The sequence below is a fragment of the Neodiprion virginianus genome, chromosome 1 (assembly GCF_021901495.1).
Source record: "Neodiprion virginianus isolate iyNeoVirg1 chromosome 1, iyNeoVirg1.1, whole genome shotgun sequence".
Classification (NCBI taxonomy): domain Eukaryota; kingdom Metazoa; phylum Arthropoda; class Insecta; order Hymenoptera; family Diprionidae; genus Neodiprion; species Neodiprion virginianus.
The window spans coordinates 6,719,345-6,739,832 of NC_060877.1; the positions used below are offsets into that span (position 1 = coordinate 6,719,345).

The following is a 20,488-nucleotide window of genomic DNA, read 5'->3' on the forward strand; positions in this document are numbered from 1 at the left end:
CATGATCAAGGATCCTCTGGTCCATCTGATCATTCTAGCGATTAAATATTGAATCACGAATGATATCGCGAATATTCGCCATCAGCGTTGCGACCGTTTTTATTCGCGATTCTCATTCATCAATGCGGTATGGAAGCGAAGCAAATCGGCAGCCGCGATGTCAGAATGTTTCATTGAAATCAACGAGGTCTCGGAAAATTATAATACTGCTCCGCAAGCATGATAATATGACGGTAGTCAGCGCGGGGTTTAACCGGTTTATTTTTAAATATACACTTACCTATAGATACCTACACCAGCTTCTCTCGGCGTACGCGTCTTAGCTCATCTTCTATTTTGCAGAAAACTCAACGTAAACTATCAAATTATATAACTAGTTTTAGCCTGCACGTACATTAATTTTTTTTTTTTTTTTATAACATAACCAGCAGCCGTCAGTCAATATTCTTTTCTTATTCAAAGTCTTCATCTCTCTGACTGCACGCATTACGTGCAAGGTACATATTCCGTTTCACGGAATTCGAACACTTGCACCTTACAATTCTCCGATCTGTTCTAAATCTACTTCAACTGGACGGGATTTTTCAGTTAGTTCGATCACGCGATCGAGGAAGAGATAAAAAAAAAAAAAAAAACCCTTCGCTGATATTTCTCCCGGATTTCTTGTAATCTCCGAAGTGAAGTTCGGGTTTCGTGAGCAACTCGATGAGCAAATTATCCAGCAAAAGTGTATCGCGTGCTTCTGCAGTAATGAATTGGCGAACCCTTGATCCCGGTTTTTCTAACCCCGGAGATGTTAACGTCTGAATGGATACTCAGACGCTATAAGTTTGTTTTTCGATCGAGTTTCGATTTTAATACAGGCTCACCTTGGCCCAGAATCGGAATCAAGTTGAGCGAAAGCGGGGCGGTTTTATTGTATAAAAATACATCTGGAGAGCTTTTGCGGTGTCGAAAGTACTTCGGCTGTTGGAAATTATATACACGGATTCAGGCATTTGACACAATTGCATTACGGCCGTGCATTTTGTGCTCATCGCCAATGAGACATATATAACGTATAATCGCAGAGCAGATCGGCGCAGAATCAAACGGTAACCGAGTGGTTTCAGTCTGGGGTTATTTTTACATCATTTCCTGCCGAAGCGCCAATGTTGACGCCGAGCCATTGCAGCGACATTTAAGCCTTCCTGTCGAGAAAATAGCGACGATGCCTCTATCTTGATAAAAAAAAAATAAAAAATACCTGCAACGAATGAAAATGTAAATAAAAATAAAATCAGGCCGATGAAAATTCACGCGCGCCGCAAAAAACATTTTTTACGAGCTGACTAACCCAGTCGCTGATAAGACACGCGCTTTCCGTATTAAAAAAAAAAAAACAAGAATTTGCGATGAAAATAAGTTTACACAACATCGTAAAAAGCGTGTTTAAAGTCACTTTTTTTCACTCGAGATTTTCTCGCGTTGCGAGAAGCACAGATAAGTCAAATTATGACTGCAACGAAATAACACTCAACTCTTACGCATTCAGCTTGTAAGCTAAGCAAAAAAAATAAATAAATAAATAAATGCATGGGAGTACTTTTACCTCGATTTTGATAAACTATATCGAGACATTTGACACTGAAAAAAATAAACCAAGTTCAAAAGCGTGAATAAAAAAATTAATGAAACAGCCTTAGTTCTGATTATTTTAAACCGGTGATGCAGTTGGCTTTGAGATAAATCGATGGGCGTTTCAGTGTCGAGTTTCGTTTGATATACGATAACAGAAATTTCTCGTTCGAAAGATCAGTTCAGTGGTGAACTCCGCGCATCACGGAAGCGGGATCTGTACAAACAGAGAGTGAAAAGTCGGAAAAAGAAAGAAATTGTATTACAGTGCGGGGTGTGAAAATTTTTGTCAAATATCTCGATCCGATTGCTACGCAGAATTATAATCTTGCCATTTCTTCTCCTACTTTGCCAGCTGCCACGCGGATCTTCCGATCAACTTCGAACCCTCGAATTCGGTACAATAAAACAGCTTTCAAGTCTAACTATTCGCAGGATGATGATCGCCGTCTACTTCATCCCTTTGTTTAGACAGGAATCCGGGAGTTTGAGACGCGACATTAACTTCCCGGGACCAAAGCAACCGTCGTTAACCGATCCGAGCTCTTTGCTCCATGAGATTTATCTCATTGCCTGCACGTAACCCTTCGTCACAACCCATTGTCGGCTTGAAATAACTCCGCGTGGATTAAACCGCCTCTTTCTCTCTCTCTCTCTTTCTCACTATCTCAGACAAGATATATCGATTCTTCAAATACGGATGAGAAGATCCTCACAATGCGGTGGCATTGTTCACTCTCGTCTCCCGCAACGTCTCAGAATGAATATCGGGTTAAAGAATGTAATTACAGTTGGCGCAAATCATGAGATTTGATGATGTTTCATCAGATGGTTGAAACGTTCTTTCCTTCGACGATTGATCAACCCTTGATACCCGAGTTTGAATTCTTAATTTTTAACTAACGCAAGAAGAAATCTCCCTTCCGAGTTTGCTTCCAAAACTTGTTCGAAGCTATAAAATATTATACGAAGAGAAAATATGCATCGTTATTTGGTGAATGGAAAGGAAAAAATTAGTAGAATTGAAGCAATTGACGTACGATTTATGATGCAGTGTTTGTCATAAGGAAATAAGAAAATTTAAACTGTACCTTCTCTTTTCATTTGGGAATTTCTACTCGCGGGTTTCTCGTCTCCAGCAATCCCGGAGTCTTCAGGGGCGGTAAAACCGTTGAATCGAGTGGCGTGCGAGAGCTGAGAAATAAAAATAGGGAGGAAAATCTAGGCGGTGTGTACGTCGTTACCGAGTTGTGGCACGATCGCTTGTCCCAACGGGGGACGAGGAACACGTCGTTGGATGTAACAGGCGTCGTTATACGTGCCGAGAGGCGTCGGGACGCGGGGGTGGAAGCCTGCCGACGTCCGCTGCATTATGCATTATCCTTGCCTAACCGACGTCCTGCGCCGAGACGAGGGACGATCTTTAATTGCAGCGAAGATCGGTGAATTAATAACTAGCCCCAGCTGCGGGGGTGGAACAACCCTCGGGAAATCGAATTTTCTTCCCCTCCTTTTGGATTTTACGTAATTAATATTCCCTGGAATTTATACTTATACTTTATCCTCGAACGATCCAAACACTCATTTTTACGGGTCTGCGGATAACTTGAATTTTTCGAGCGATTTGATTCGAGTTTGGATAATCGCAATTTTTTCAATCATACGATCCGTATTTTAAATATCGCGACAAAATATCTTTTGAATACATCAATCCAGCGGAATCTGAAATATGCGTTTTTTTAAATTACTGTTCCATCGAGTTGATTATTATTTCACAGTATCTCTGATTTATGAAATTTGGCAACCGTTAGATTTTACCGATCCTTTAACTTAAAGTTTACTTATGAATCTTCGAAAAGTGTATTAAAATTTTTGACGAAAAGAATTTTGCCTTTCGTAGGTACGACTGACAATTAGTCGAATACTTTGAGAACAGGAAAAACAATTATGAAATCGAAATTTGAACAGAATGATTCGAAATATTCGCAATGTGTTTGAGAAATTTGACTCGAACACTATTTGCGCACTCCTAATACATTTAAATAGTGAATTGAAGTGTGGAAAATCATCTCCTCGAGTCGAGGATGAGCATCCCAGAGACTCGAGAGATAAGGCGAGTCGAAGCGTTCGGCTTAGCAAAAAAAGTTGTTGGCTTTTCACGCTTCGCGGATTTCTCGCCTGCATGTATCCATATCCATATCCATACGTACGTACATAACACACAACTAGTCGACGCATACATACCGCGTTACCCGTCAAAGGAAACATCCCACTTGTTTCTTGCTCGTAGAGGAGCTCCAGTTACCATCCGCTTTTACTTATAGCGGAACGAACAATTTTTCACCAGCAAAAAGCCGAGCACCGATATCATCTCTTCGTTATGTACCGTTCTATACTAAGTTACGTTCGTCTTGCCGTACGTATTTACGTACCTACTTCCATTATTTCTCGGTCGGAAAGTACGCGTAAACTTAAAGCGCCATTTTCTATCCCCGAGAAAAATATATTAATTTTTGACCGACTTAATAATTACCATCGCTCTATAACTAGCTTAGCTAAATCCAACGGATTAATGTAGCTAAGCAACTTGCAACGATGTTAACGCTTTTTATCCAGCATGGAATATACCCGGTCTTATGTAGGCGTTTTCCATCAGGCTCTTCAACACGCGCAATCTGCCCTCTCGAATACATAAATGTACAGTATAGATGTAACGTGCAAAGTTAATTGATGGAGCGATTTTGCCTCATTACGTCGTTGTAGCCGTAAAACTAAACTGGACTGTAACGTATAGATCTTCCCAAGTACCTACGTGTTACAACTGGGTCAAAATGATCGCGTACTTACGCCTATCGCAAGGTTATACTACGTGGTTGGAACGTTCAATTTTGACTTCATCAAAAATGATTTAGACAATTGTGGTTTATCGTTGGAACGAATGTAGTTTTCCATGGTTAAAATGAACCTCGTTATACGGTTTCCGTACTTTTTTTTTTCACCGATTGTTCGATTTCGCAACGTTTGAAGAAAGTTTTAATCAAGTGTTGAACAAGCCGATAACAATATTGTATGCTTTATACAAATCGCGAAGCTTACTTTCAGGGTGGACAAATTATTCCCGAAAGTCTAAACGTTTCGCACATTTCCTCGCCGCGAGGAAATGCGGTGAAGAAAAAATGCAGCTTCTTGTAGCAGTTTATTTTCTCAAGCAACGTAAAAATTTTAACACCGGAACAATGACCCGACGAGTATACATGTAATAGTTTGCTAGGCTATAACGTCGGCTTTACCTACCTGTCGTCAACTGCAGGCGAAGCATAGAGAAACCCGCAAGGTGCCTTGGCTAACAAATGCTGAGTGCAAAGTGCCGCTTATACGTACATACGTATCGCGAAAAGTCGACGGTGGCTTCTGCTGCGGTTTGTACGTACAGGTAAACGCTCTAGGAAACGTTTTTGCCGCGGGATGCGAGTAAAAATGTAAATAGATAAGAAAATGGAAAGGGGGCCAATATGGAATTTTTACAAAGACGAGATAATCTGTTTCGTAGCATTTAAAAGTGTAGAAATAATCGAAATTTAAAATGTAGAAACGTCAGAGTATAACAGAAAAGTAATTAATCTTGTCGATTGATATGTTCTTATCCAATTTCGTCATTCTATAAATTGAACTATTTCTTCATTTTGAAGACGCTTTGATGAAACCCTATTTTCTAATCATCTTCTATTTTTACTACAAACGGTAAAACACTCGGTTACAATTTCCGCTCACTTTTCATCTCACCTACAACCTCCTTTTCTGTGAGTCTATGAGTTTAGGGGTCTAGACAGCCAGCTTTCAAGTGGAAATTCGCTGCGCGGCTGGGTGGAGAACAGGAGGAAACATTTCCTCTTGAAAAGTTGATCGTGGATATAAAGCTCTGTAAAGCCCCAGTTTCGTGTAATTCGATAATTGGTTTAATGCCCGGCGCGTGCTGAATAGTGTTGCAGATTTTTTTTCAATATAATAATCATTGACAGAGCTTTAATGATGATTGATGGTTTTTGTGCGATTTATACACCTCACCGCGGCTAGAAGATTGCCAGTGGCGGCATGCGACTTCAATTTTTCACCTGTGCTTCCACGCTCCCGCTGGAATAAAATGTTTTCTGCATGCATTTTTTCGTCCCCGTACCTATAATCAACTCTCTGTATTCTTTTTTCTTCACAGCAATCTCACGCGATCTTTACCGGCTTCTGGTCCATTGCGCGGATCGCGAAATTACTCAACTTTGCACGTAAGCATTCCGCGCGGTTTTTGCTGTAGCGCAAAAGGCCTCTTTCTTTTTTCATAATTTAACAATCACGCTGTGCTCGTTTTATTAGAATTTTATACCTTTTTATCAAAGATTCTGGGATTTTTTTGGAACGTTTTGCAGCCGGCTAATAAAACGCGAAAGCTGCCAAAGATCTGGGATCACCTAAAGACAAGTTGTTCGAAAACTTACAATACCACCAAACAATTCGCCCCTCGAACCTATATTATCCGCAGTGTCATCGTAGCCGAACTTGATTACAATATGATTTTACGCTCTTCGAGCGCTAAGCGCTGCGTTAAATCAAAACCATCAATCGGCTTCATGAATTATTCCAATCGTTTATTATAATATTGAGTGCTGCTAGATGTATACGTAAACTTTGTCGTTTCCTTGGTATTATAAATTATCCACTTTCTTTCACGACTCCCTCGCAAGATTTTCGTTTCGTATACAGCGAGGCGAACAGAAGGATGAGGCAAGGCCGTGAATTGAATAACAATTACGCCTCCAGTAGGTACCTCCAGGGTTGTCGACTCTACGGCTGGTTGTGGAATAAGTTTACTCGTAAATGACATCCGTTTCGTTTTCCACGAAGATAATATCCATTACGTAATATTTTTTTTTCTCAATTTTCACATCAGAGAGAATTTTTCCATTAGAATCATTTATTCTTTTTAAGTAAAATATTTTTCTACTCCCGTCACGGTATCATCTTCGTTGTTAATTCGCTAAATTATTTTCTCCTCACTCTCTGTGTCACTCGCAAAATTGTGGAATAAAATTTTGTAAATCATTGCATAAAAATGCAGAGATTCTAATTTTTCATAAAGGAATTCCGCACATCGCTTTCATCGAATTGAAATTCGGTAAAGGATTTCGTGTCAACCCGAAGCCTGCACGTTTACCTGCCTGGAATTCCTGAAAGGAATGCAGCTTTTTATCTCGCGTCTATTATACCTGCACTGCACGGCTCGCTGCAGCAAACGGATGCACCTAGCCCGAAAGTGGAAAGCAATATATAGTCGTCACGGGGTTTGTGGACTCGGTGGTGAAAAATCAGGGATTAAAATTTTTTACTCCTGCACGCCGGATGCGGGGTCACTCATGGCTATTTAATGATTTCACCGCGCCCAGGTAGAACCGCATAGTGGGAGCTGACTCAGGGTCAGTCTTGAAGGAACACCCGCATTGATCGCATCGCTGAAAGCCAGAGGAGACAAGCCGAGAGCCGGCTCTAGTTGTTGTAAGACTCGGGGGAGACGGCGTCGAGTCCGGTCGAGAGAACAAACAGCCAGGAGACTCGGGCTCGGAAAAGCTGCTGCAGGGTGGAAAAGGAATTGGGAATTTAGGTCTCGGTATTTTTTCCTGAAAGCTAAAAAATACGGAAACGCCGAGGTGCCGGAGCTCATAAAAATTTCATCCACGTTTCGACTTCATCTTTGACTATTTTTTTTTTTTCTCTTTCGTAAATCGGGGGACAGGAGTCTGAGTGAAAATAAGAAAAAAAAAAAAAAAATACGTGAAAGGAAATCGTCCATAGCCTCGGATGAAAATTTATTCCAACGGTCCGCAGTGAGCGAGATTTCTTTTTTTTTTCGTTCGAGGAAATTTTGATAAAAAAAAAATAAATAACGCGAGGGCGGGTCGAGGTTCTTACAACGAACGATAACAGCGATATTGTTGTACGGAAATCACTTCCGGTTTACGTATAAGAGCCAACGTGGAACGCGGTCGAGCCGAGGGGACTCGGAGGGTGGATCACCTAGAAAGACTTGCGTGTTGAGTCATTCTCTAGAGATGGGAGATGCACCCCCAGGCCTTGCGCCATCTCTATGGCCAGGGAATTCCGTCGGACTTCAGTCCTCTCGTTCACCTACTTAGGCGCGGGTCGTGCAGTCTAGGGACTCGGGGATTTTTATTCGAATCCCGTACGGTCATCACGACTGTTTGTTACGACTGATCAAGGAGGTTATTTGCACGGAATTATTCAGTTGTCGAATTATAAACCGCCGCCAGGGTTTTTCCGAAATTTCTTTGATTTTTCTACTCGCTAGCTTCAACGAAACCGTCGTATTTGTTGGTTTTTTAATCAATCTCCGTGACACGGTGACAGTTTTTTTTTAATCCGAATTTTTGACGACTTGTAATAATTACTGCGGGGTGATCGGTGAGCGGTGAAGAATTCAGAAAACGGTATCGAAATTCGGTGTCGGTTCAATTGTATCTAAATGGAATAATTTATCAGAATTCGAAGATGGTGGAGTTTTTGGAAAATTAATTTTTATTTATAGTGAGAGAAAAAATGCCTGATTGTGACGTTGTTGAATTTTTGTTTAGAAATTAACTGGATATTTGATGCGCCTGCACCTATTACTCTGCTGAAGATGCAGAGAGTGAACTGAGGCGATTTAAAACGAGAAATCAGATGACACTTTGATCTCTGAATTCACTGGCACCGAATCGAGATACGTACGTTTTAATCTATCTCGAGGCGAAGTGGGTCGCCGGCAGTATTTCCACAGTCCAATGCAGTATATGCACAAAGTGCGGTAAACATTGTTACAATTTGGCAAAAGCTTATTTTTCTTCGAGTTTCATGATTTTTGCTAAACGATACGAAACGATAAAAACACCGACACCGCCAATTTCTATAACAATTTATTTAACGTTAAAGAAAACAAGGTTGAAGTGAAGAAGTGCAAATCTTGCAGTGCAGTGTAGAAAATATTTCACATAATTGAGTGGATTCTATTTGTTGTTGAGATTTTTCATTCGTATATTTTTCGTTGTAGCTTCTCGCTAAGACGAAGGTATATTTAAAATTTGATTGAACAGTGATTACATTTTAACCGAACTAATACGAAAAATTTCCCAAGTTATCGAGATGTTGAAATTTTGCTCACCCAGCGGACGGCGGCGTAACGCAACGGTGAGAATTAGTTGAGAATATTAAATTTTCATCATCATTTAATACCAGCGTCGTTATCGAACGAGTTCGATTTTCCCGCTTCACTTCGTATCCGTTTTAATGGTACCGATTTATTCGGTACGTTGCCTGCATGCACGAATCTTTATAACTGTGGTGATAATTTTTCTACCACTTCTTACCGTACGAACGTGGAAAAGTTCGGCCTACAAATTTGTTGCAACACTTTTACGATATCGTACGCGTATACATATAGCGGGCCACGTGTCGATAGCAGAAAAGCAGCCAAGGCGCTATCTAATATTAGAGCTTAGTGTAAACTGGAGAACGCAGCTCGGCTAACATTCGTGTATACTCGGTGGCGGCTCGACAGGCGTGAAGTGACCTAATCGTCGTGTTTAGTTGCCGTCGACAAATAATCACGGTATTTAAACAAACCGCGACACAAAAATAAACCAAAGTCGGAAAAAATCACGGTACAACTCAATCTTCGAAACGAAATCTTATTCAATTGGATGAAATTAATCAATCAATCAGTCTTTCGTAGAATTTTGAATAGTCGATCGTCTGCGAAAAAATGTTTTTTTTTAAAAATTATTTTCATTCTTTATCAACTCGATAATTGTAATTCAAGTTTAAATTTTCCGTACAGGAATAGTTATCATAACCATGTACAAAAAAAAAATACTTGTACCCCTGGAATTCTGTCGACATAATGTTATTAAAAAACGTTAAACAGGAATTGTGATTTAAATCGCGCTTCCCGATTCTCACATCTGTGTAACATGTATAAATGCATCGAAGCATCGCGTGTCTATGAAACTTTTGATCCACTTTTTATCCCCGCATCGTAATTTACCGTAGCTGTTAAGTGCATATATATGTATAATATACGAGGGGCTGCGATACTTTTAATGACATGCATTATCGATCACGCGGCATCGGAGAAGAACGCGATGGTAACTGCAATAGCTGTGTTTTATCAGGTTTTCGACTTTTTACAGTGATCATTTTTCGCTACAAGTATATATTCGTTCCGCGTAATTTCACGAAACTTTTCAACGTTGCGCAGAATTTCTCGCGGCTCGGTTCGTATTGAAAGGTATTTTTTGTTACAGGTAAATCCAGGCAGCAAAGCTGCGCAGCAAGGCGTTCGAGAGGGCGATTTGATAAGCAGCATAAATGGTAAACTGACGCGAAATCTCACAAACAGCGAATCTCACGATCTACTTCGAAGCGCCGGGGAGCAACTGACCCTCGGTTTAAACCAGTGAGTATTTGCCGTAAAAAATGTTCAACGTTTATTTTATTATTTGTATTTTTTATCACGTGTGTATCTATATGTGTTTATTCGAGGCTTGAAATCTATGCTCTTGATTCTTTTTTTTTTTTCTTTTTTATTCCTTTCCTTTCACATTGAATTTTAAACCCGACGAAGAAAAATATTCAGGAAAAGAAATTCAAATAAGCCGTGAAACGCGACTGGCGATAATTTTGTACGAGTCAGTGCCAGACGATGCGATAAACGAATTACACCGCGAAAAATACGCCTACGAGTGATTTGCAATCTCTCTCTCCCTCTCTTCCTCTTTATGTACATAAAGTTTTTTAATCCCAAGAGTGAGATTCATCATAATTCAAGACCGCGTAATCCGCGAAATTGCATTGTTTATTAAATTTCTTCGAATAAGATTTTCCTTATTATCATCACACTTCTGAGCACCTATGCAAGTTTTCTCTCTCGGTTTCATTCTTGTCCCGAATTCAACGTCCGTTCTCCGATAACTCAAAAAATTTTCTTCAACGCCTACCGTATAAGTCGTATAAGCCGCGACATTTTTTTCCATCACCTCGACCTTTGTACGTAATCAAATATCATGGCAGTCCTAATGGATTATCGATTCGAAACTTCCTCGCGAAATTGCGCGAATACACGATTTGCAGCAATTTTTTCCCATGCAGCAAGTTAAACCTGTTAAATAAACTACATTTTCTCTGTACGTTTGAAAGTTGTTTTTTCTTCTCTCTTTTCTCTCGGAAAGGCATTCTACCCATATTATAATCACACATCGTGCAGACAGAATTTCTCGTCTCTTATCAATGATATTAAATCCGGGTGTTCCATTAAATCGCATCACGGAGTGTTGTCGGAAAATAAGTCTTGCACAAGCCCTGAACAGGAACAGTGATTATTTCAATTGCATATTTCGCTCAAACTGGGCTTGGATATGTACGCATGCATGTATGTGACAGGAGTACAGTTTCACCGTTAATTTCAACAATAAGAGCTTGTTCGCTAATCGTCGATGATTCACGAACGGTTGGAGCAGATACGCAATTAAAAAGATTAGCACTTGTAACGCACAAAACATCGCTGCGTGTTTGCGTTGATATTACGATGCTGTTTGTTGAATCGTGATTTTACGTGAAAAAGCTTTCCGCATTTGCGGTGTATATAATCACTTCGAGTTTAAATTACGAATTACGTTATAAATCAGTGTACAGAAGTGGTTCAATTTATCATTAGTTGTATTCTACAATTATTTGCCAATTTCTCCCAATATCGACAAATCGCCCGATACGTCTGTGAACATTTGTAGCGTAATTTTAACGAGATATCGGCTATAATTACAGTTTCTTACCATCTTTAAATATCCCCAAAAACTATTGGAAATTCCAAAAAGAGGATATACTTATGAAATCGCGAATGAAGAATGAAAATAAATAAGTGAACGCGCAGACGAAAAAGAGATAAAATTTGTAAATCCGAGTTGAGATCCATGCGAGGATCTCAAGAGGAATAAAATGTCGTATGCCTACCATAATAAAAGTGTCGCACAATGGGCACAGATAGACTGATGGAAGCCGGAAACACGCCGACAGACAGTGAGGTCACGTGACGTCAGAGGGGAGCGCCGTTTTTCTTTTTTCCCCTTTATTTCTTTTCTTTTTTTTTGTTCCCTCTCTCTCTCTCTCTCTCTCTCTCTCTCTCTCTCTCTCTTTCCTTCGTTTTTTTTCGGTACACTTGTATTTTCAATTGTATTCAATGGATTATTCGTTCTCGTCTCTGTACAATATCTATCGGTATAATCACCGTTCGACATGCAGTCATCGACTTGACTCCGCGTTAGATATTCCGATCATCCCGCATGCCGAATTTGATCAATTTAATCGTGAGACTGCAGTCTTTTAATCGTGCATTTGTGCAGCGTATATTCAAGAAGCAAATAATTTTTAACTAATATTCTTACTCTGTGAAGTAACGATAACATTTGGTGCATTTATACAAGTCCAAGCCTTGCACAACGTTTTAATTTAATTTTCATTTCATTGGATCAATTTAAGATTGTTATTTGTTTTTTTCTTTCGTCTTACAGAGAAGGCACTAGCTCGCCAAAACGGCGGATATATAAGAGCAGTCTGCAGGAAAACACGTCCACGGAGACTTTGAAGCGTAAGTAGTAACGAAATAATAATTTGTTCATAACGTTGTGAAATTTTCTTTATTTTATTTGAGGTATAATTAATTTTTTTTTAAAACAAATAACGAAACAAAGTAACGATTATACGAATCAAGACTTTCCAATCCATGCATTTTGTTTCATGATGTGATATGTTTTTTTCTGTCAAATATTTTTTTTCAGCAATAAAAATTTCTTAAACTGATTTAATCAATCTAATTACACTGATCAACAATTTGACTTTCACAAGATTTAGGTAATATTTTGAAATTTTGTATTCTAGGGATCACAACCAAGACAATCAGTTCAAACACCCGGCTACTGACATCGGAAGTCAAGACCAACCGATCGGGTGAGTGATATTAATAAATTTCCCTACGAGTTTCTGCAGTGCGAAAATTCGCGGGTCGAGCTGTTTAACTTCAAGGCTAAAACGAATTAGGCGCAGTCAGAGGTTGAATTAGAAATACCATCAACCGATTATAGTCGAGGGTGAGTTTCCTTAAACTCGAGTTAGAGTGTTGAACTCGAGCGAAACTCGGTGGTAATCGAAAGCCGATATTTATTCCGACAAAGGCCCCTTTTCTCCGATAACCGGAATTCCGCGAGGGGCGGAAAGGTGAGCTTGGACCGATTTTGAATAAATTATGCTGATCGTCGGTCCTCGTTATCTCTGATTTCCTTCAAATCTACGTACTCTGCATCGTTCCGTCCGATGTATTATATTACATAGAGTCCCGAAACTCCCGTGGCAATTTAGATAAAGTCGAAAATCTATCAGGCCCAGAAATTGCTCGGGCATTTCGGTGATAAAACAATTTCGGTTGAATCCATTGGTTGTAGCTTACAGATTTCGCAATTGGGGAGCTTGGTTTGATTGTACTTGAATAATTGAAATCAAATTACGGCTGTTCATTACAGACGGGTCGTAGAATTCAATTATAATCTTATTCTATGCGCGGCTCCTTTCAATGCTGCAACCATTCAACGTACACGTGGGTCGTTTTTCAATAATTACTTGTTCTCAATGTTGTCGATACGAGCTCAGCTTCTGAGCTGTGTAAATAGTTTCAATTTCATTTTGGAAATTTTTAACTCTCTTGTTTCTCTCCGTCCAAAAACTTATCGTTACATCGTCATAAACACGTTTCATTATGATTTTATAATAATTCGTGCGTAACAGGGTAAAATTTAGTGCAAGATAAATCTGTTCGAAAATGTTGCAAAATATCAAATTTCACGAACACTTGCAACGTACGTATTTGTGTTTACAAGACGAATTAAGGCTGAGAAAGATTTCAATAGATTTCTCAATGGGCACAAAATTACGATTGGCCACTATTGCCGTCCGGCAAGGCTTACCTAACGGTTGGAGAAAATGAATACCAAGACAAGCGAGCAAAAATAAATAAATAAATAGAAGCGTGCAGTCTCCCCGAAAAAGGCAAGACGACGATGACGAGGAGACAGCCCACGCTTAAAATTGCCAAATTACAGAACGGAATGCCTCGAAACTAACGAATGAGGATCCCCGATCGTTGATCGGTGGACTTTCGAAGCGGGGCCCGAAACTTTGTCTTGGTCCCATAGGCGGCTGCCAATTGGGCCGGCTTTGTTGTGCTTCCTTCTCTCTTTTAATGCCTACGCGAAGTTGGGACGATCGGATATCTTAGGAACGAAATTACCCGACGTTACGGACCCGTGGTTTCCCATCGTTATACTCTTGGCGCACCCTTTCTCGCTTATACTAGACGTTCTCCGACTACCGGCCAAAGCGATCGTACTTACGAACTTCTTTCACTTTTACCAAGACCCGCGCATCGTTCATTCGATCTTTTTCACCTTCTCGACGAACCGATTGTCGGATCGGTCTCGTTTATTCGTAGTGACAAATTTTTCTTCTCGATCTGCACACTTCGAATTTCGAACGGATTCGAAAGAGGAATCGATCAAGCAGCACGTGTCTTTTAAACACGTGACGTTCTGCTTCGTAATAATTGTGACGTACCTACTGAAGTTTGTGCTGTGAATATACGAATAGTAAATATGAAATTGACCGCGTTTTTTTTTTACTAATTTACAAGTGAAATTACGTTTAATTAATATTTCACCCTCGGATTGTTTTAATTATTGATTACGCTTGCTGCCGTTCAAATGTAATTTAATACTTTATGTTTCACGCATGTGGGTTTGTATATACACATATACAATCTGTATGTATATATGGAAATAATATGACAAACCACGTGCTGAATCATGGGACGTCACGACGCAACGTGAAACTTCGGGACGTGTTTTAATTATTGATGCGTCGAGCCGAACTGCGGTGTGCAAACTTTGCCGATAAAAAAATCATTGACAACGTTTCATGAGATAAGATTTCAAATAGAAATCGAAACTAATCGAAAAATGAAAGAATAACCTGCACACCGTTCCCCCCTTGACGTCTCGATTATCCTCACGGACATTTATTGAGGACGTTAATTAGTCAACGGTGAAATTTGACATTGAGCCTGATCTAGCGACAGGCTTTTTACCTTCCCGCTAAATCCGTGAACAATAAATCCGAGATGAGGGAAATGAAATTTTATGTGAAATTTAAACAGCTGATTAAACGTTGTGCAATTATTGAACAGTAATGAAAATTTCGGTCGGAGAAAAGAGCCAAATATCAAGTTTGAACCTTGGGTGGAAGAAATGAAGCTGCTCGCCTGTTCTCAGTGCTTATCAAGCGTCGATCAGGATCATCCGGGATCGTCGCGACGCCTCGGCTCAAACGAGATCGCAAATCCGTTGATAATAACAAAGCGACCTGTTATGAATTCCCCGAAGAAGTCGTCCTTCCCTTCGAAAAGATCGCTGCCAAGAGTATTTCGAGCTTTCGCAGCTCCGTGGAAATCGAGGAAGTCTAAGCCAAAGGAGAAACTCGTTGAAACCCGGCGAAGGGTAAAGAAGCGCGATCTGCTAAGGGGGGAAAAATCCGGAGGCGTTTTATTACACAACGACCCGAATGATAAATCTTGGAAAAGATCCAGCGACGAGTCGAGTAAATTTTATCTCGAGCCCTTGTCGCCGGAGCATATCGAGAGGATCAAGATTTTGAACAATCGGAGATCGGAGGAGACGATCGGCGGAAATCCCGCGCGGAAAAACGAGAAGGTGAATGATCTCGAAGACGAGTATTACAAGCACTTAGAGGCTCTCAGATTTTTCATCGATCCACCGCCCCGTTTCAAGGATTATCACAAGGATGCGAGTGATTATGCTAACGATGGGCTTAACGGACAGGATCTCGAACGGATGAACACGATCGCAGTGCCGGAATATGAGAAAACGAACGATGCGAACCGCGGATTCGAGAGCAAACTGAGCACCTTGGATTTCAGAAAAATGAACACCGTCGGGATATCAAGCGAATTTTGCCTAGAACCGTTGGACGAAACGATACAGGAACAGGTAAAGATCGAAAGAGCGATGATCAACTTGTTCGGTAACAACGAATCGATTCTGAAGAGGAATCTATACGATAAGACGAAGCAGTCCCCGAACACGAAACGAGAGGGAAAGTCTGTACGATTCAATGTTCAGGTGGAGGAACAAGAGGAACAGGATAACGAGTGCGAGAGAATCGTTGTCGATAGTCTACGGAACGTGCAACGGGAAGCCGAGGATATGAACAAGGCGATTGCCATCAAGAAGTCCATGAGTATCGATGATTTCATGGCGGTTACGGATATCGATTTATGTAACGAAATCCTCCGTCCGTTGGATGTCAGAACATTGATAGGTACGTGTTTGTACTCGGGTCTCGATTCAGGGAGAAACGATCATCCTTGGATCTGTTTTGGTCTTGATTTCTGTACGGAATGGAATGTCGATCTTTGGAAAAAAAAATTGGAGAGGTCCTTTCGTCGTTTCAAAAATCTTTCATTTGTCGAACAAAGCTAAGATGTAACTGAGAATCCGGTAGAAGAGAGGTAAAAATTCTGATATTAGGAAAAAGGATTTTTTTTTTCCAGTCGATCCGAAGTACGAAATTTTCACGAACCAATAATTTGTTTCCCTTATCGCTCGTGATTACGACGGTAATTATATTCTTACGAAGTATCAGGTCGGCCGCGCCTTCTTTCGCGGATGAAATAATACATCAGCGAGTGATTAATGGAGAGCAATGACTAAAGGACACACCAAACCTCGCTGGCTGACAACCGGTCAAGCTCATCAAAGCGTTCTGCCTACGGAGATGCGCGCATTTATACAGTATTCTCGGTCGAACAATGCTTCCCGGAAATAGCTATCTCCGTTGTTGTCGTTGTTGTTGCTCTTGTTGTTATTTTCCGTCGCGTTCTATGCCCGTCGCGTACCTACGTTTCAACCGTTTGAAACGATACAGGAAATTGTTCCTTTATCGATCAAGTAACTCGGGTAGCATCCGAGTTTGCTTTACAAAGGATCCCTGTGTCAAAGTGGATCATGTGACAACAATGACTCGGGAATTTTATCATATCCTGAACTTATTAGCGCGTAAACTTTGCGGTAATCTCATCTCGGTCGCAAACTTTTCATTGCCCTTCCTTCTTTCCGACTGAATTCTCGTGGGTCAAGCATCGTGTTTCATTCGGGTCAATTCATCTTTATATTCGTTCGTTCGAAGTGTAATACACCGATTCAAAGTAAAGTCTTTCAATTGACTTGTACATTTTTTTTTTCAATTGAGAAAAATGCGACAAATTCAACGTTTCAATGGATTTTAAGACACAATCTTGAATCAATGGAATTGTTCGGTAAGATCAGATTCGATTTTCGTTCCATTTTTTCGAAAATATCTATTCTAAATCGTACAAGAAATATTCCTAAATCATCCGAGGAAGACAAAGAACAAATTGGTAATAATAATGATAATTTCGATAATATTGTACAACTTGACCGTGCGTAATTCCGAACACCGTGGGCGCGAGGTTTATAATACTCGACAATTGATCACCGGACATTAGGTACGACTTACGCAACCGATACCAGTAGTTATTTCAAATCGATATCATCAGCGGCGTAAAAAATGCCAAGAATAGACCAATCCCAATGACGTGATCGATATGTATAACATACTCGTATGTATATATATTAACATACGTATATATATTAAGTTTGTGCGAAACTTAAGTGACGATAATTTGACGTGTGCAGTGTACGTTTTGTTTGCAAGAATTCGATTGGCTAACAAAGAGAAGAAAAATAATGTGGTCAAAAAAGAATGTCATGAAAAATTGGAAAACCCATTTCCCACCGAAATATCATTCGTTGTGTAATTCGCCCGTTATTGTATAAGCGCGATTATCGGCCAATGTATGTTAAACGTTCGGACACGTCGGCATATCAATAAAAACGTTTTACGCCGAGTATCCCATAGATTCGTACGGGGTTCCATGGGGCACCGTCATGCAGATGGGTGCGTCGTCACGGGCCAAATCCGCCAAGCCCTCGCTTCCGCAAGTCGTCATCCATCTTCCGCATGGTCGGTTCACCGGGCCCCTTTTATCACCCCCCTCTTCGCTTCCCTTTCTTCCCCCTTCCGCCGCCTTTTTGTGCTCCGCTCCCATTTTAGCGCCACGGTCAAATATGTGTAACGCGTTTAGATTTGAGGAGAATGATATGCGTCTGTGCGTAATGCAATTATGCAATCCGATCCAACCCTACGACCTAATTCTACGTTTTGTCACGCTCGATCAGAATATCATGCTACCACGGTCTATCTGTAGAGAAGAAAATGGTCATTTTTTTTTTTTTTTTTTCCATATCGCAAGACTTTATTTTCAAACCTATTTCTTAGACTCAATTCGAAAGCCGCTTGCGAGAGCTAATTAGAATCTTTCATTTACGCATTTTTGTTATAAAAAAAAAAAAAAAAAAAAAAAAAAAATCAAAAGCCTGATTTTGTTATGAATAGTTATTATTATGAAAAATAACGGTGTACTTGTTTCTGAATAGTATAAAATTGGTTAGATAATCTTATAACGACTAAACAAATTACTGTAAAATAAGACTGGGAGTACATAACAGAAAAAGAATGATTAAGGTGAGAGTTGATTGACGATCTCTGACCTATTATTATTGACTGAAAATTAAGGTAACGTGTACACGAAGTCCTAGGTTATAGGTCGTGGTGTATTGAATTAATTGAAGAAAATTAGTTTGGTCGATTAGCCTCAGATGTTGTGGAGCGATATCGAAATCGACCTGAAAACGAAGTTTAACGAAACCCCGATCGTCGTTTATTTCGATTCCGATTTTCCTGTCCTTTGTGCAGATTACGTGTGAATTTACCGATACATAAATATGTGTGATAAAATATGATCAGGCATGCTGGCGTAATGAAGCGAGTAGGCAGCGGGAGGTATCGAGAGGGGAAAATGGACGAAGAGGGATGAATATAGAGAGACGGAAGGAAGTGGGGCTCGGAAATGTCGCGATGCGTGATCGGAGGGCCTCATAGGTGGGGATGCGGCTAAAATCACGGCGGAAAGCTCACCTCGGTTTGCGTGCATTTCCACACTCGGTACTCGGTGGGTCGGCTTCAAACGCGTAACATTGAGCCGTCGGTAATAAGAAAATTTCTTCAAATTTACGTGGAATATTGTGCGGAATTCATTTCGTTCATCGCCGGCAAGAACTCGGTGGAAATTGTGTCGATTTCAGTCTGCGTTTCAGTGATCTAGTGCCGTTTGGATCGCGCGGTTTCATCAGGTGAGCCGAAAACCCAACTTCGAACGTATTGCGTTACTAGCGTGCAAATATGAACTTCCGGCTCGCGTTATCGCTTCGACGATCGAAATTGTTACACTTCGGTCAAAAATGCTCACACACCGATGTTTAACCCCTCGAAACAGCAAATCTTCACGAATATTCTGTGAATTATTAATTTCGGTTTTTCTTTAATATCACCTTTTTTTTTGTCTGGTTTATGACAGGAAGTATTGAATGACTGACGATTAAACTAGGGAATGGAATTGCAGCTTTGCGAGGTGAAATTTCATAAAAATTTCCAAACAAAATGAATGACGAAAACTCGGATACCGTCTGCATTGCTATTATTGTATTAATATGCATAATCGATCGACGTTTTACCAAACTTGTACAATTTCTGTTTCCCAATGTTTCAGATGATACGAAAAATGACAAAGTATATATCAATCAAAACGGTGGCCTGAACACATCGACGAATCAGAGCAACGGTGACGTCAAAAGTGAGTTTCCCCCTTTGACTTAATTACAAAACCTGCACAAAAATATTGCGGTAGATCTAACAATTTTTTCCTCCGATATATAAAAACTGTATACTAACGGAAATCATCTCCGAACTTATCACTCTCTCGATGTAATATAAAACGTATCGATGCACGAAGAGACTGCATGACGCCAATAACAACAACGGGATCCGTGCAAACATACCGGCTGCTTTTTTACCTCCCAAATTACAACCACGTAGATATTATCCCACCTCTACCTCGTACAGCTACGCAAGGTACACGAAGCGATAACACGGCTGCTCAAATGTTTGCGGACATAAAAAACACACACACACGCACACGCGCGCAAACAGGTTGATTGCGAGACACAACGCGACATGTACAACAGGCACCGATGACTCTCGGGTCACGTGGTTAGTGAAAAATCCGGAGTACATATCTGTTACTTACCTACTTAACTTTTATCTCGCCCAAGCAATAAAGACCACCAACGTTAGCATGCACGTATAAAGCCAGGTATACGTGTAGTATTCTAATCGAACCTACACACCTGTATTATCGGTGTTACGATCGCAGCTGTCATCTCGGTTGCTCCGCGACACGCTGCCCGTGATCTCATTCTTATCGTTTCTTATCAACGCAAGGTGGATCCGCGCTGGTAATTTTACACACGGTTTTGACAGTTACTTGCCTGACTTCGTGGTTGCTGGAGGCGGTGTGCGAATGGCGAGACGCATTTTTTCCCTCCCACTTGATCTATCTTTTTTCGTTAGTGATTTACGACGGTTTGTTGCGGTTCTTTTTCCTTCGACATTTTTTTATGCGTTTATTTTATTCTTCTCTTATTGTTTTTTTTTCTTTTTTTTTCGTTATACTTCACAATTCTCATCTATACCCCATTATTTCACTTATCGCTCTCGCGTGCAGATGAGATCAGTTTGG

At 40.4% G+C, this 20,488-nt stretch overlaps 1 protein-coding gene across 5 annotated transcripts in view; it reads left to right on the forward strand.

Moving 5' to 3' along the window:
• The window catches only part of LOC124306238 (uncharacterized), an 87,617-nt gene that overhangs the window by 23,644 nt on the left and 43,485 nt on the right, over positions 1–20,488 (forward strand). For 3 of the 5 annotated variants that reach the window (XM_046766695.1, XM_046766703.1, XM_046766723.1), the window contains exons 2-5: positions 9,960–10,111; positions 12,219–12,295; positions 12,586–12,654; positions 19,460–19,543. In XM_046766695.1, the coding sequence (XP_046622651.1) occupies positions 9,960–10,111; positions 12,219–12,295; positions 12,586–12,654; positions 19,460–19,543 (382 nt within the window). Of the gene's footprint in view, positions 1–8,360; positions 8,460–8,822; positions 8,845–9,959; positions 10,112–12,218; positions 12,296–12,585; positions 12,655–18,873; positions 19,044–19,459; positions 19,544–20,488 lie in introns of those variants that run through there. The other 2 variants (XM_046766731.1, XM_046766712.1) reach the window with 2 other exon arrangements.